General features: G+C 40.0%; 1 protein-coding gene across 6 annotated transcripts in view; it reads right to left on the reverse strand.

The window, feature by feature from the left end:
* Positions 1 to 16141, reverse strand: part of enah (ENAH actin regulator) — a 55791-nt gene that overhangs the window by 10659 nt on the left and 28991 nt on the right. For 5 of the 6 annotated variants that reach the window (XM_058045866.1, XM_058045865.1, XM_058045864.1 and 2 more), the window contains exons 4-5: positions 6532 to 6604; positions 388 to 695 (exon numbers count right to left, since the gene is read on the reverse strand). In XM_058045866.1, coding sequence (XP_057901849.1) covers positions 388 to 695; positions 6532 to 6604 — 381 coding nt within the window. Of the gene's footprint in view, positions 1 to 387; positions 696 to 6531; positions 6605 to 13236; positions 14480 to 16141 lie in introns of those variants that run through there. The other variant, XM_058045867.1, reaches the window with a different exon arrangement.

Here is a 16141-nt window from a genome sequence, read left to right on the forward strand (position 1 = left end):
AAATTTCGTAAATTTTTAATCTACTTTCTGTGCAACCAGAAAAAAATACGCCAGATGACAAGAGACGCAATTTGAAATGCATTATGGATTTTTTTAAACGCATTTTGGCATGCATTTGTATACCTTTTGAGTGTTAAGTTGCTGTGTGATGAGTTTAATGTCGAAGATGAAACCATGAGTCGGACTGTTATAATGAAAAATCATACAAACATGTTTTTCCTTTAAATTTTGGTGTCCGCCGAGTAAAAAAAAAGTTAGTCTGGAGCCCTGATAGGTTAGAAAAGGATTAGAAAAAAGGATTAATATCCGTGAAACGGTCTCAGTAAAGGCCAAGAGAAGCGGCAAAGCCAGCGTCGCTGGAGATGTTGAGCAAGGTGCATCACTCACCAGCGTTGGAGACGCGTCTCCCTCTCTCCCAGTCTTGCTGCTCTCTGTCCAACTGCTCCTGCTGCTCCTTGTCCTGCCGCTCTCTCTCCACCTTCTCCCTCTCCATCCTCTCACGCTCCAGTCGCTCCCTCTCCGCCTGAGCCTCCCTTTCTTGAAGCTCCCGCTCTTGACGTTCACGTTCTTGACGTTCACGCTCCTGACGTTCCTGGCGCTCTTGCATCTCTCGCTCCAGGCGCTCCCGCTCTTGACACTCGCGTTCCTGTCGCTCCCGTTCCATCTCCTTCTGCCTTTGCAGCTCCTGAAGCTGCCTGGATGGACACAGAAGAACATAACTCAGTTTGGTGATATTTCTATGTATTGTCTGCAGATTAACTCAACATTAATTAAAGATTAACTAAGTGAGGAGGGTGTCTGTGGAAAGAAAAAATGAAAACTGAAAGAAAAGTAGTTTAGGACAGGTCTTGACCTCTGTGACCCACAGGCAAGTCCTGTTTTGATTACATCACACATTATTATATAACGCTAGCTACCAGGCATTAGCCGCCGTGTTATGCAACCTCAAATTTGGGCGCACGCCGACAAAAATCAGCATTCTGCACGGAATCGACCTGAAACCCAACAATACAAATAATGAAATTAAGAATAAAAAAAAATGAAGTTTTAAATGCAGAAGTGTCAATCATGATGTACAGTATCTAAGCCTAACATATCCTGTACTGTAATGTATGGATTTAGCTTAGCTGTTTGTGTGAAGTTCAACATTTGGTCAGTAGGTGTCAGCATAAGGCAGGAGGAGGTTAAGGACATGCAGTACATGTACAACATGTACATGGAAGATGTTGGTATGGAAGTAAAGACTTGCTATTGGGTAATATTAACCCTTAGATGCATAAGTGGGTCAAAAATGCCCCAGGTCAGGTTGTTTTCTTGAAATATCTTCATAATATTTTTTTTTAATCATTTCATATTCCAGGTATTCCTCAAAAAACATGTTTTTGATATCATGCTGTTCACATTTTTAAATTTTAGTTTTTGTGTTACTACCCCAACCTTCCATAAGTGGGTCAAAAATGACCCGGTCAGGTTGTTTTCTTGAAATATCTTCATAATGAAATTTTTTATCATTTCATATTCCAGGTATTCCTCAAAAATCATATTTTGATATCATACCGTTCACATTTTTAACTTATCTTTTATTCATTTTAAGAAATTTTTGTTTTTGTGTTACTATCCCAACCTTCCATAAGTGGGTCAAAAATGACCCGGTCAGATTTTTTTTTTGAAATATCTTCGTAATGAAAATTTTTATCATTTCATATTCCAGGTATTCCTCAAAAAACAAGAAGAGGGTTAACGTACGTAGGTCCCACAGCCGCCAGCCTTGCCGTCATAACAGATAGTGATCTGAGACTTAATAAACAAATCACCGCCCTGGTAAAATCCTGTTTTTATCGTCTACTTCAGCTTTTATCTAAAATTAAATCATTTTTATCTTTGCGACATTTCCAACAGGTTATGAAGGTTTTATTTAATCACGTCTGGACTACTGTAATGTACTTCAGGGAACTAAAACAATTCATCTCAACACATTATGAAGGCTACATGTCCTGGAAAGGATGCTTTCTAAACATACGAGTGTGCATGGTGTGTTGAATAAAGGCCTAGCCCAATAATGAGTATATTCACCACTGAATATATTCATAAATGATTCATTCCGTCCAAAATTGGTTTGTTCGCACTTATTCCATTTATGCGGATACATGTATATTGATATAAGCGTCAAGCAGTTACCATGACAACTCAAATACAACCACGCTGCCCCCCTCCCCTCCCCCATATGATGTGTTTCTATGTATTCCTCTGTTCCGCTGTAAATTGGTGGGAAAACATCGCAGTATCCCAAGCTGCGAAAAGCCCTCTGCTCTGTTTAACTGGCGTCTCACTCGCCCCCCCTGACAAGAGTTGCCGAGGAAACGGTTGCCAAGGGAGTGTGGGTGGCGACGTAGTCTGAATTCCTATGTATACATACGAGTACATGCACCTGCATACATGTTCATCTACGCAACTAAAAAACACAGTGTATTGTGTATATTCATTATAACAGTTCGTTTGATTTATATACTGCGTTGTTATTGTTATAAGTTATTGGACACATAACGCTACAAAGATTTGAATGAGAGCCAATACTATTTGTTTACTTATTTTGTATTGACTTTTGTATGGAATAAATGGGACTCATTTATTTTTTTTGGTACATGGTCTTCTATTGCTGTATTTATTCATTCCACTTATTCATTAAGGGATAAATCCAGAGTTGCGCTAAAACTGGACTTAATGTTCGTAACTCAAGGAGAAGTTAAAAAAAGGTTTGCCAGAGACCCCCATTGCGTCCCACTGGTTACTCGGAGCATGTGCCCGAATACAGTACACCTTGCCGGGCTCCCTCCGCTCTATACTATTCTCCTGATAGTAGTGATGTAGTAGGAGTAATGTCATGATATTTGATTAGGACAAATTGAGTCCTTCTTACGGGCGGCACGGCGGTGGAGTGGTTGGTGCGCAGACCTCACAGCTCGGAGACCAGGGTTCAATTCTGCGTGGGTTTTCTCCGGGTACTCCGGTTTCCTTCCACATTCCAAAAACATGCTAGGTTAATTAGCCACTCCAAATTGTCCATAGGTATGAATGTGAGTGTGAATGGTTGTTTGTCTATGTTTGGGGTTTTTTGACATTAGAGCCCTCTAGGCATGAAATAACACCCCTATAGTCACTTTTACACTCCTATTACCCAATATAGTAGACATAGTAAGAGAAAATAAGACATAATATAATCTCACACAGCTGCACAGTGGTCGAGTGGTTAGCCAGAGTTCGATTCCACCCTCAGCCATCTCTGTGTGGAGTTTGCATGTTCTCCCCGTGCATGCGTGGGTTTTCTCCGGGTACTCCGGTTTCCTCCCACATTCCAAAAACATGCTAGGTTAATTAGCCACTCCAAATTGTCCATAGGTATGAATGTGAGCGTGAATGGTTGTTTGTCTATATGTGCCCTGTGATTGGCTGGCCACCAGTCCAGGGTGCCTGAAGACAGCTGGGATAGGCTCCAGCACAACCGCGACCCTTGTGAGGAAAAAGCGGTAGATGATAAATGAATGAATGAGTCCTTCTTACCGCCAGGTGTGCACAAAATACAGTTAAATAATTTTTTAAGTACCTATAAAAAAGTTACCGATTATCTGTATCATATCGGTCTTTTCTGTACTGCTTGTCCTCACTAGGGTCGAAAAGAAAATGTTGATCAGACGTCGGAAGAGAACGTCAAACATCAAGCTAGCCAGAGGGTATGGAGGGAGTGTCAAAAATAGACATAAAAGAGCGTGTTAATTACTTGTGTTTTTTCCACCCTTCGCCGGTGGTCCCACAATTGGGGTTTTCTCACAGTTAACAACTGTTGTGTATCTTGTGTGACATGGAAGTCTGGCAGAATCTGTCGGCCAGCTGGCTCGGAGAGGCAGGGAAAAGTCAGCTGAGTGGTTACCAGTGCAGATGGACCATATGGGCCAGATCCAGTGGTACACCAAGAATGCTTAGTCCATGTGGCGTGCGCCCTATCAAGAAAATGCCCTCAAAGCTGTCAAAGCCAAAGGCAAGCAGATTGCAGTGAGAGTAATGAGTGTGTGTGTGTGTGTGTGTGTGTGTGTGTTCAAGTCCAAGTGTGACTGATTCCATCTCTTCATTCAACACATTTTCTCAACCCTTCTCCAACAGGCTTGCACCCCCCGTCCCCCAACACCCTCCCACGTGCTATGCTGCTATTTATACCACAGTCTATTATTTACGGCTCACGTCTTTATAATGTGAGGGTAGCACCCCGATGCAAGTGGTTTATCTTTCCACCGTCAGCCTTTCATTCATGCACGCATGCAGGAGATGGAAATGTCCGTCAGACATTCAGTCATCCTTCTGCCTCTGCAACGTCTCGGTGAAAAGGAGGATTAGAAGAGCAGAGAAAGGAAGACGGGTAGAGGACTGCAGTGGAAAAACATTTTCAGGCTATCATGTGATCACGCAAAGACAAAGATGAATTGATGCATTGTTTACTCCCCCCTACAAGCATGTTTTTGGGAGGGAACCGGAGTACCAGGAGAAAACCCACGCATGCACGGGGAGAACATGCAAACTCCCCACAGAGATGGCCGAGGGTGGAATTGAACCCTGGTCTCCTAGCTGTGTGAGGCATATTGAAGGCTTATACTTAGATTGGACATTTAGCTTGATAGCTTCCGTCACAAGTGAACAATGGCAATTGAAGAGAGAAGGAGAGGATTGTGGCGATGAATTGAATCCAAAAAGCTTATCACTGTTGGATTTTTCCCATTTACGGATAGCGGTCCAACATAACTGGGCTCCAGAGTTGAGTAGAGTAGAGTAGAATAAAAAATATATAAAATATAATATAAAATAAAAAATAAAAAATAAAATGAAATAAAATAAAATAAAATAAAATAAAATAAAATAAAAAATAAAAAATAAAAAAAAAATAAAATAAAATAAAATAAAATAAAATAAAATAAAATAAAATAAAATAAAATAAAATAAAATAAAATAAAATAAAATAAAATAAAATAAAATTTAATGATGCATCATGCTGAGTCAAAGGTCTAAAAAGCTTATCACTGGTGGATTTTTCCCATTTACGGATAGCGGTCCAACATAACTGGGCTCCAGAGTTGAGTAGAGTAGAGTAGAATAAAAAATATATAAAATATAATATAAACTAAAAAATAAAAAATAAAATAAAATAAAATAAAATAAAATAAAATAAAATAAAATAAAATAAAATGAAATAAAATAAAATTTAATGATGCATCATGCTGAGTCAAAGGTCTAAAAAGCTTATCACTGGTGGATTTTTCCCATTTACGGATAGCGGTCCAACATAACTGGGCTCCAGAGTTGAGTAGAGTAGAGTAGAGTAGAATAAAAAATATATAAAAAATAAAATAGAATAAAATAAAATAAAATATAATGATGCATCATGCTGAGTCAAAAGGTCAAGGAGAATACACAGGGTTTCAGATTAGTTTTAGAAGTCTCTTTCCTCTTTAATGGAACCCAAACCTGGCTGTCATAAGTAAACAAGGTGAAAAAAGCAGGGCTTCTAAAATTGATCCCTGAGGGACCCCACACCATAATGGAGCGGAGGTTGATTCGGCACCGGCAGAACTTACACAACAAGTTTTGTCTACCAGATGAACCCTTTTAGAGCAGTACAACAAATGCCCACAGCCCCAAGACACTTGCTGACTCAGGCCTTAAAAACCCTGATAAAAAACCCTACAGGATGCCTTGCTTAATTGAACACTATTGAACCCTGGTCTCCTAGCTGTGAGGCCTGCGCGCTAACCACTCATCCGTCGTGCAGCCGTCACTCAAACAGTTTTGTCTCAAATTGAATACAATTTAATGAATTAATACTGAGATGGGGGCTGAAAATGCTCCCCAGGCCGCACTTTGGACACCCCTGTTTTACACTGTACATGTGGTCATGTATGGTGTGTGTGTGTGTGTGTGTGTGTGCGTACTAGGAAAAGAAAGAAAAATGACACCATGAGGTCCTTTCATAGCAACACATACTTTCAACTTCCTGGCCTCACAAAAAACGAGTCCAATGGCTGACTCACCCCTCAAAAATGCATTACTACTCAGACATTTCATAGTATTATGATTGTACTGATAGTCTGCATGTAGGTTTAGTACTACATTGGAGTGTGTTTCATCAGGAGGATGAGATCATTGAATGATTAATGAACAGAGGGGTGTCGGGGGCAGTATGGTGGGCTATGTGGGGGACGTCAGGACTCGTTCAACAAGTCCATATGGCTAATCACACAGAGGGACCGCATGACCTTCCAAAGTCTATGAATCCACTTGAAGGAGTCGGGAGTGTTTTACATAAGATTACATTACATGTGCTCTTGACAATGTGGGTGGGGGGGGGAAGGGGGGGGGGGGTGATGCAACATCCTCAGGAGGAATCATCATGGGTTTATTGTCTTCTCAGTGGAAATAACAATATCAAGCATTCAGTTGGGTGTCAGTATAGAAAAACAAGAACAATGAAAATGAAAGACTGAAGGTTACCTCCTTTGGAGATCCATTTCTTCTGGTGTGGGGCCATTCTGAACATGGGGGGCCTGCCTGGGCAATGTGGGACCTGTTGGAAGCACACAGATGGGACAATTGTTTTTTATTTATGTGTTACACACATTTATCCCGTAGATTTTTGATCCAAAAAATAATTTAGAACTCATTCAAACCCAGACCTTTTTCAAAATACAACCCCTTCATTACCACCCAGTTTAGAAGATTTTGACTCATCTTTGAAGGCACCCAGAATATTTTGCTCTATGGTTATACAAACATGAAACATACCAAAAGAAAGATTACACTCCTGTCTTTCATCAGGAAAAAAAATTATTTCCATCTTTTTTCAGTCTTTAGTAATCTGCAATAGAACATAGGTAAGTTTCAGGAAAATATCAGTTGCCGACTAGAAAAGAAAACAGAAAAAACAGAAAATATGTCTTTGGGAGTGAGCGGTTGGGTTAAAAAAAAAATCATACAAATACGTATTTGGTATTGAATGAGTTAATAAGTGTGTGAGGCATATTGAAGGCTTAAACTTAGATTGTACATTTAGCATTAGCTTGATAGCTTCTGTCACAAGTGGACAATGGCAATTGAAGAGAGAAGGAGAGGATTCTGGAGATGAATTGAAACATTTTTGCCATTTACGGATAGCGGTCCAACATAACCTGCGCGAAAAACTGCACTCCAGTATAATTATAAAATAAAATAAAATAAAATAAAATAAAATAAAATAAAATAAAATAAAATAAAATAAAATAAAATAAAATAAAATAAAATAAAATAAAATTTAATGATGCATCATGCTGAGTCAAAGGTCAAGGAGAAGGAGAGGTTTCAGATTAGTTTTAGAAGTCTCTTTCCTCTTTAATGGAACCCAATAAGTAAACAAGGTGAAAAAAGCAGGGCTTCTAAAATTGATCCCTGAGGGACCCCACACCATAATGGAGCGGAGGTTGATTCGGCACCGGCAGACCTTACACAAGAAGCTTTGTCTGCCAGATGAACCATTTTAGAGCAGTACAACAAAAGCCCACAGCCCCAAGACACTTCACAATGCTGACTCGGGCCTTAAAAACCCTGATAAAAAAAAAAACCTACAGGATGCTTTGCTAATCCAAAAAAAGACACAAAAAGGCTGCACATAAAACATACACAATACACAACACACACTCACGTACTGTTTGGCAGGGAGGAAGACACCCTGACAGCGTTACCCAATTTCCAGTTGCTAATGAGGTAAGCTTTCGGCTAAACCTGAGCAGCAGCGGCAGGACCAACACGGCGCTTCCATAAAAACACACACTCGCAAACCCACTAGCTAGCGCCACTACCCTGGCAGCCCCACTGCAATCTCGGGAGCTCACATCCAAAAACCACAGCTGAGCTGTCAATTTCCTGTGTGGCTCAACTCTGTATGAACTCCACCAAAAAATAAGAGAGGGTCTCTACGTTTGCTCGCTGAATGTGTTCAGTGGCAGAGAAAGCGCAGGGTAAAAAGCAGGGCACAGTCAAATATTTTACTACTACAAATCACTGCTGTTCTTTCTCAACTGATCCCCAAAAATCCCCAACACATTTCCAGTGGGTTAGTGGGGACCTCACGCCATCTCTGCAGGATGTCTCTGTCTACATCTTGAAGGTAATATCACTATAAAGTAATCCCTCGTTCATCACAGTTAATTGGCTCGCGGGGGTGCTGGAGCCTATCCCAGCTGTCTTCGGGCGAGAGGCGGGGTACACCCTGGACTGGTCGCCAGAGGGTAAACATGGTTGATGACGTCTTTATACAGCAACCTTTATACAGTCTTTTTCAGTGTTCACTCCTTCTATGCAGCCTCACTTTCATTTCTCCAATCGTCCAGCATAGCGAACGGATGCTTAAAGCTAGCAGCTGCTCCCGAGTGTTAAAAATAGAGCAAGCGGTAAGCTATAAACATAAGATGAACATTCATTCATTCATTTTTACGTTTGAAAATGCTTCATTGTGTAAAAAAAAATAAAATTAACATTAGGAGTGAAGCCATGAAATTAGTTTTCGATTGCTCTGGTTTTCCACAAAAATGTTTTTTGGCCCGGTTGCATGCAAAACTGTTTTTATTCTCTACAAAATACATTTTTGTTAATATTTTTTAGTGTCCGGAAATGATTTACATTATTTATGATGTGACAAAATTCTTCGGTTATTGTGTCTTTTGGCGTGGAACGAATTAACAAAAAACGAGGTACCGTTGTATTTATTTCAGGATGAGCTAAGGAATAAAATTTGCAAATGAAGTAATTGTAAATACAGTCGAATCACAGTGTACCGTACCGTATTGGAAGAAATGATTATTGATCGCAAGGGTCAGTAATGTTATTATAGGTGAGTAATATTATTAATGCTGTTGTTTCTAAATTCCTGAAGTCAGTGAAGGCATTTTAGGAATGACTGGGGGTGGAAGAGCTGTGTTGAGTGTTGTTGGACATTTAGAAATAGTAAGGGATGATAATAATGTTCCCGTGGTATACTTAAGTGGAAGCACACATGTTACACGGCCTGTAGTATTGCAATATAAATCACAAATCCTGTGCACAATTGCTGTGTATTTGTTTAAAAAAAATACAGAAATACAAAGTCAAAGTCATTCAGTCAACACCAAGGGAAAGATTGAGTGTCTGTGAGGGACACGTGGGGGCAAAGGACAAGGTCACCGAATTTCCATTTACCTGGCAACACATCCATCTAATCAGCAGACGAGCAATCTGTCATCAAGTCTGTCATCCAGCTATGTTAGGATAAGTGATGTCTGGGTATATATGCAGTGTGTGTGTGTGTGTGTGTGTGTGTGTGTGTGTCATAGCAAGTGTATTGGAAACAGACACTATATATGGTAATGGTAATACTTTTAATTCATTTGAACATGCATCAGATTACAATTGAATGCATCACATCATCAGTTCCCAGTTCCACATGTCCAAAAAGGAGTAGGAAGAAGCAAAGCTTATTAAATCCTACCCCTCCATCTGGTAATTTTACAATCAGTAACTGTTACATTTGTTCACTTCCTGCTTTCCTAATATATTTTTTTAATTAAATTTTTTTTAATGAATTTTCATTTTTTTTAGTTTTATTTTATTTTTTATTACGTACCAAAGTAGGAGGTGATATGAGCATCCAATGACATAATGGGTACCATAGTAAGAAGAAGTAGAATAGAAGTAAAAGTGTTTCAAATGTACTTCTTCCCTGAGATCATATTTCCCCTCTCTTGTAGAGAAGTATTGGATGACATTTTTAGCTAATTGCTTATTTTTAGCCTTATGCATTATTTTAGCTGTTTGAAGATGAACTATATCAGAAAGTTGAAGTATTTGTCATTTTAGAAATATACTTCATTTTTCTCCGAATGCTTTGATCCAAACTCATTTTAAACTCTGGTGAAAACCGAACCCATTAAAGGCAACACATGCTTTAAAAGTACGGAGTCACAGACTCTGTCTAAAAAAAAAAACATACAAAGGAAATTCCAAATGTCGTCACGATGGATTCTCACATGCAGGTTTATTTAGAGCGGCAGCCTAAGACAGCTGGATTATAGAGTAACCTTCCAAAGATATACGATATATTTACCTCATGACATCATCGCATCCGAAACGTGTTGTTGGGTAAAAGCATCTACTGAAGTTAAGGTGACGTGTTTGACATGTGATGGAATAATAGAGGCAAACATATCTGACTGATGACTTAGCTACCCTCTCTTAACTGAACCGTTTAGCTTATTTTGATAGAAACAGACAAATCCACGATAAATATCTTCTTCTACTGCTGCTTCACTGTAACCTTATAGTTGCCCCCTGCAGAGCAGAGGAAGTACTACAAAAACAGCTTTAAAAGGATGATGAAACATGACTTTTTAATGGTCTACCAATAATTATTATTTTAGGATTCTCCTTAGTCTGACTCTCACCTCCGTCATTCTTTATCGCTCCTCCTGATGACTTTCAAATAACCTTGGTATTAAAAGCAGAGATGGTCGATAAATTCATATATATCTTAATGACTTTCCTTAACGGAATTTGGCGAGCCATGCATGAGATAACTCAACTGGCACCAGAAATCATGTACGTCTTGAGGCGAGCCGATAAAGACGGGGAGGAAAATAATTACCGAAAATAACGTCATCAGTCGGGAGGCGGGAGGGTGTGGTGGTGGGGGAATGTTCTTTGTCTCAAATAAGGTTTTCAAAAATTAACAAGATTAGAAATAAATTGCACCCACACGGACCATCTCAAAACCTCTTGTTAAAATTACAATAAGATTAAGCACTTTCAGTTAATTAGGACTGAACTGTGATCCTATTATTATCACGTTTCCTTTTATGGTGGCAGACGGCAGAATTTTTATTTCATTGTTGCTATTTCTAGTCATTTCCCTGCTGAAGATAAGGTTTTTACATTGAAAAACAAGTCACGTTCATCTTGCACTTTTGTTTGGCAGTCCTTGAATGCACCGTAGTTGTTTGCTGTGGCTGGCTACACTCGTTAGTAGCGAGTATCGATATAAATTTTCAATCTTAAAAGTGTGTGAGGCTTAATGTTGTGGAGCTCAAACAAACACAACTGTCACTTTTATTGCAAATGTTGATCTGAAATTGAAGAAAGTGTCTGAAATTGCTATTTTTATGGGTGCTCTTGAGTTTGTGAAAAAAGAAAAGTCAGTGGACGATGCCCCTCACATGCCATGGACGAATGCCATCCACATCAACAGTCCTGGAACTTTTCTGACACATTTCATATGTGCAACCCTCTCATTCACGGCGTTTAAGAGAATTTTAGGTGCTGCTGTTTTGGGCAGCGACAAGTTCAATCCTTCCAAGTCTGTCTGTACTAACAAACTTAACTGGAGGCCGCTATTTGAGTACGAATAAGATATTTACTTCATCACCTTCTCCTTGTCCTGTATTCTCGAATGTTATTTTGAGTGCCAGGGCCGTCTGGGTGTCTAGAAATGCGTCAGATGCCTATATCGACACCTCTCCCCAACGCCGTATGGATGGCATTGCCTGGTGAGAATGACTGCATGATGTTGAGAGCAATGAGGCTAAAAGTAGAGTCAGAAAAGAGGGCAACGTGTCAGTGTCACAACCTAAAAAAAAAAAAAAGGACTTAGAGTCGTAGATCTGCCAGGCAACAAATGTGCCAGCCAGTCAGATGTCTAATAGAGGTTCATGTCAACACTGGTTTGTTGGTATTGGGTATCACGGCTTCTGGGACTGAAGCAACAGAGCCATGGTCATACCGTACTGTAAGTACTGTACACCAGGGGTCTCAAACACGTGGCCCGTGGGCCAAATGTGGCCCGCAGGACACTAGTTTGAGGCCCCCGCCTTTAATGTTGGTGCGGCCCGCGCAAGTTTGATATGGATGCTGTATGGTATCATGTACCCAGAAAAAATTATTACGTTTGATTAATGTTCATGTTAAAGGTTAAATAACTGTTAATAGTTATCCTCCCTATCCGTGTGGAAGTGGTAAGTTTTTGGCTATTTAAGTTTAAAGGAAATAACTTGAAGGCTAACGTTTAGGTCGCTAGCTCTCTAGTTTGCGAGTTAGCATGTGTCTCAAGACCCTGCAGTTGCGCAATATGTTGTAAATAAAAAGAGTATAAATGTGACTGTAGTCGTGTTTTGTCATGTCTACAGGGCTCTAATAATGCTTTGTTCATTTTAATCTGAAAAAAATAATTTGTCTACCCACCAACTATATGTGGTTTCTTAAGTTTTTATTATTTGCCGTTTTATTATTATTATTATTATTTTATTTATTTATTTATTTATTACTGATTGATTTTCTTTATTCTTGATTTGTTTATTTATTTTTAATCTTTTGTGTAGAAAAATAAAAAGTAAGATATTTGAGAACAGTGGAATGTTTTATCTGAGCTTTTATTGTAGAAAATCGAAACCAAAGCAAAGTTTATTCATTTTTCTGTAAATTGCATGCTCATTTTTGGGGGGTCTCACTCCCAATTTGTGTTTTTGAAGCTCTATTTAGAACCTCCTTAAGATCCAAAAGTCGTCTTCTTTCTCTTTCAGCTTTTCCTTCAGGGGTCGCCACAGCAAATCAATCTCCTCCATCCAACCCTGTCTTCTGCATCTGTCTCTCTTCCTTCACTACATCCTTGAACCTCCTCTTTGGTCTTCCTCTACGCCTCCTACCTGGCAGCATCCTTCTACCAATATATTCACTATCTCTCCTCTGGACATGTCCCAAACATCTCAGTCTGGCCGATAACTGACTTTATCTCCCAGGCCTCTAACATGTAATGGATTCGTTCCTGATCCTATCCATCCTGGTCACTCCCAATGACATCCTCGGCATCCTCATCTCTGCTACCTCCAGTTCTGCTTCCTATCTTTTTCCTCAGTGGTACTGTCTCTAGACCAAACAATAGTGCAAAATGTAAACTATTGCCATTTTTCAGCTGGTCTTTAAATTTTGATCAGGAGTATATATTTACACAAACACAATTGTTGATGTATAAGGTAGCTGACAGACTTCCTATCAATTTCAGTTTCATGTTACCTGACCTTCAGCATGATTCTTATCTTGTCATGCATTATGACGCAGATATCCGCATGAAGCACAAACATAATACGGCATCCTGCTTTAGTCACGAGCAAACCAAAACAGTCCCATCCAATCATTCTTACTCACTTCTGAGGAAGATTTGAGCACGGCTGATCTTTTGATGCTCCTGGGAGAATCTGGGAAGTCTGGCTACAGCAGGCATTTTTGTGGACGCCTCCCAGAACAAGACACTTGGGGGAAAACGTTTACAATTCCTGACAGCGATTAGGCAGAATAAAATGAAAATTGGTAGTGACTACTATTAAATGTCCTTCAGTCCGTTTGTCCAGCAATGTTGCAATGTCGCTCTTTGGGGTGTTGATGCCACAGACTATATGCTCAAGAAAAAAAAAAAAAAAAACTAGGGCAAAAGGGGAGGAGGGGGGGATTGGGTGTCCTCTGATTTAAGTGCAGTCACATGATGTCATGATGCAAACTCTAAAAATGTTTACTCTGTTTATTTCTAAGGATATGACCTGTAAAATTAAACGAGTAGGCTGTTTCTATGGGCCTGAAGCTCTCTCTCAGGTTTCAACCCCCCACCCTCCCCGTAGAAAGACGGATGGCTCAATGGAGTGCTGTTGCCAGAGACTTTTATGATGAAACCCAAAATAAAAGATGATCCCCGGTTAGTAACTTGTCACGCTGACATGGCGACACACTACTGCCAAGTCTGTCAAGCCAGTTGTCAGAGTCGAATGTTTGATTCGGTTTGTCAAGGCCAACCAAATATCTAAACAACTATACGAACATAAACAACACAATTTATTGACAAATATACTGTAACACCATGAAGTATTGACAATTTTCATATTTGTTACTGAACTATGCGCTTAAAATGTCCTTACATGCATAACTAATCCACCTTCTTACACTTCCTCCCTGTATGTCTTTCCTATTCAAATTCAAATGTTGAGCACTTCTGCCCTTTTTATGGCTTAAAATTGCTGTGAAGTGAAATCCATTAGTGGGGAGTTGCATCATCGCCTCTTTTTTCCCTCTCACGCAAAAAAAAAAAAAGTAAGAGATGTATGAATATGTTATTGGGATGGGGGGTTTCGGTTTATAAAAACATAACTCTGGGGAATCTGGAGTTTGCGTGTCCTGGCATAGCAAATCGAAATCTGTATAACAGTCTGACTCACGCTGTCATCTTACTAAGAACACTATATTCATCACACAACTTTACACTCAAAGGGTAGCTAAGAAATATACAAGTTATAAAAAAAAATACTATAATGCATTTCATCCCAGAAAACCATTTCATTGGTTATGGCTGAGGGCTGCACAGACCTCACAGCTAGGAGACCTGGGTTCAATTCCACCCTCGACCATCTCTGTGTGGAGTTTGCATGTTCTTCCCGTGCATGCGTGGGTTTTTTATCCGGGTACTCCGGTTTTCTCCCACATTCCAAAAACATGCTAGGTTAATTAGCGACTCCAAATTGTCCATAGGTATGAATGTGAGTGTGAATGGTTGTTTGTCTATATGTGCCCTGTGATTGGCTGGCCACCAGTCCAGGGTGTACCCCACCTCTTGCCTGAAGACAGCTGGGATAGTAAACAGTAATTACTTAGATTACCCGTTACTGAAAAAAGTAACGGCGTTAGTAACACTTAGTTGGTAACATCACTTTTGAGCACCAGAACTTGGTTAGCGTCCGCCCCTGGTTAGCGTGTTTTACTGCCTCGGTTTGCGTGCAAAGCGTTAGCTCGGCTAATTAGCTCCAATACCACGACCCTCTCTTCAGGTTAATGATATGGCGGTACGTTCCAGCCTGCGTTCGGACTCTGCACCCAATGATTGAGCTTCACGGAAACGTATCCATGCAAGTATCCATGTTTCTCTTTGATTCTACCATTTCTGGTTAACCTGAACAATCGCTTTCCTTGTTCAAGATCGTTGCTCCACCTAGTGTTGAAACTCTGAAGTACAAAAACAGTACATGTTCTTATTTCGGACACCCCGGTTGAAATGAATGTTTGAAATTATATTTAATAAGTATCCAATCAGATGAATGTGCAGGACACTTTGCTTTATAAAAACGCAAATGGCACCGGTCCACAAGCAGAAACAATAAATGGAAGTCTAAAGTTAGATATCTGATTGTGACAGCCATCATGTGGCAGGATTTAGCACCCACTGAGTGACGGAAGGGAGGGTGACGCCGGGGCGTTGGGAGGATTGTCAGCTCCACAGAGGAACGTGACTGGAGCCGGCGCCACTGAGAACAGCTGTCATGACAGAAATACGGTAGCAAAACAGTGGGGGTGAGAGGCGAAACACCGCTGCTTCACTGCTGCTTGTGTATCCCTCCCCGAACAGAGCAAAGAGGGGATAAAACGGAATGGCAACAAGGCGGCGAGGAAGAAAGCTGAAGTGTGAGCAGAGTCAAAATGAAGGCGCTGGGGGAGGATCAAGCGAGGGAAACGTGGAAATGCGGGGAAAGGAGGGAGTTTGAGTCTCATGTGTTGAGCAGTTTGTTGCCGTTCCTCAGACTCCCTGATGAACACTACGGGGTATTTAAATTGGTCATGTAAAAAAAAAATAGGGCCGGGCAAATAACAGTCACAGGCGAGAAGAGACTATCTACTGTTTCCCAGCATGTTTTGTTAGAGCTCACAAAGTAATTGGTTAATATTCTGCATTATACGTTGGTAGTGTATTGTCTGTTTTTATCCAACTATTGCGTTAGTACACTTACTTGAGTACCATCTAGTGGCTTAAACATCAAATGACACAATGATCTTTGAATGATAATCTTAATGATCGTTGTTTTGTTTTTTATTTTTAAAAAAAAGGCCGAAATGATGGAATATCGGTCGATAATTAATAGTACAATAATCGACCAGCAAAATTTGTTATGACGTATTATAAATACAAAGTCAATTCAAATAAGATAATAGTCCATTGACATCAGGACTTAGTCTTGGGATGATCGTCAGTCATTTACGGAAAAAAATGTTTTACTTTTTTTCCCCCCATTAGAAT

The sequence above is a fragment of the Doryrhamphus excisus genome, chromosome 1 (assembly GCF_030265055.1).
Source record: "Doryrhamphus excisus isolate RoL2022-K1 chromosome 1, RoL_Dexc_1.0, whole genome shotgun sequence".
NCBI lineage: Eukaryota > Metazoa > Chordata > Actinopteri > Syngnathiformes > Syngnathidae > Doryrhamphus > Doryrhamphus excisus.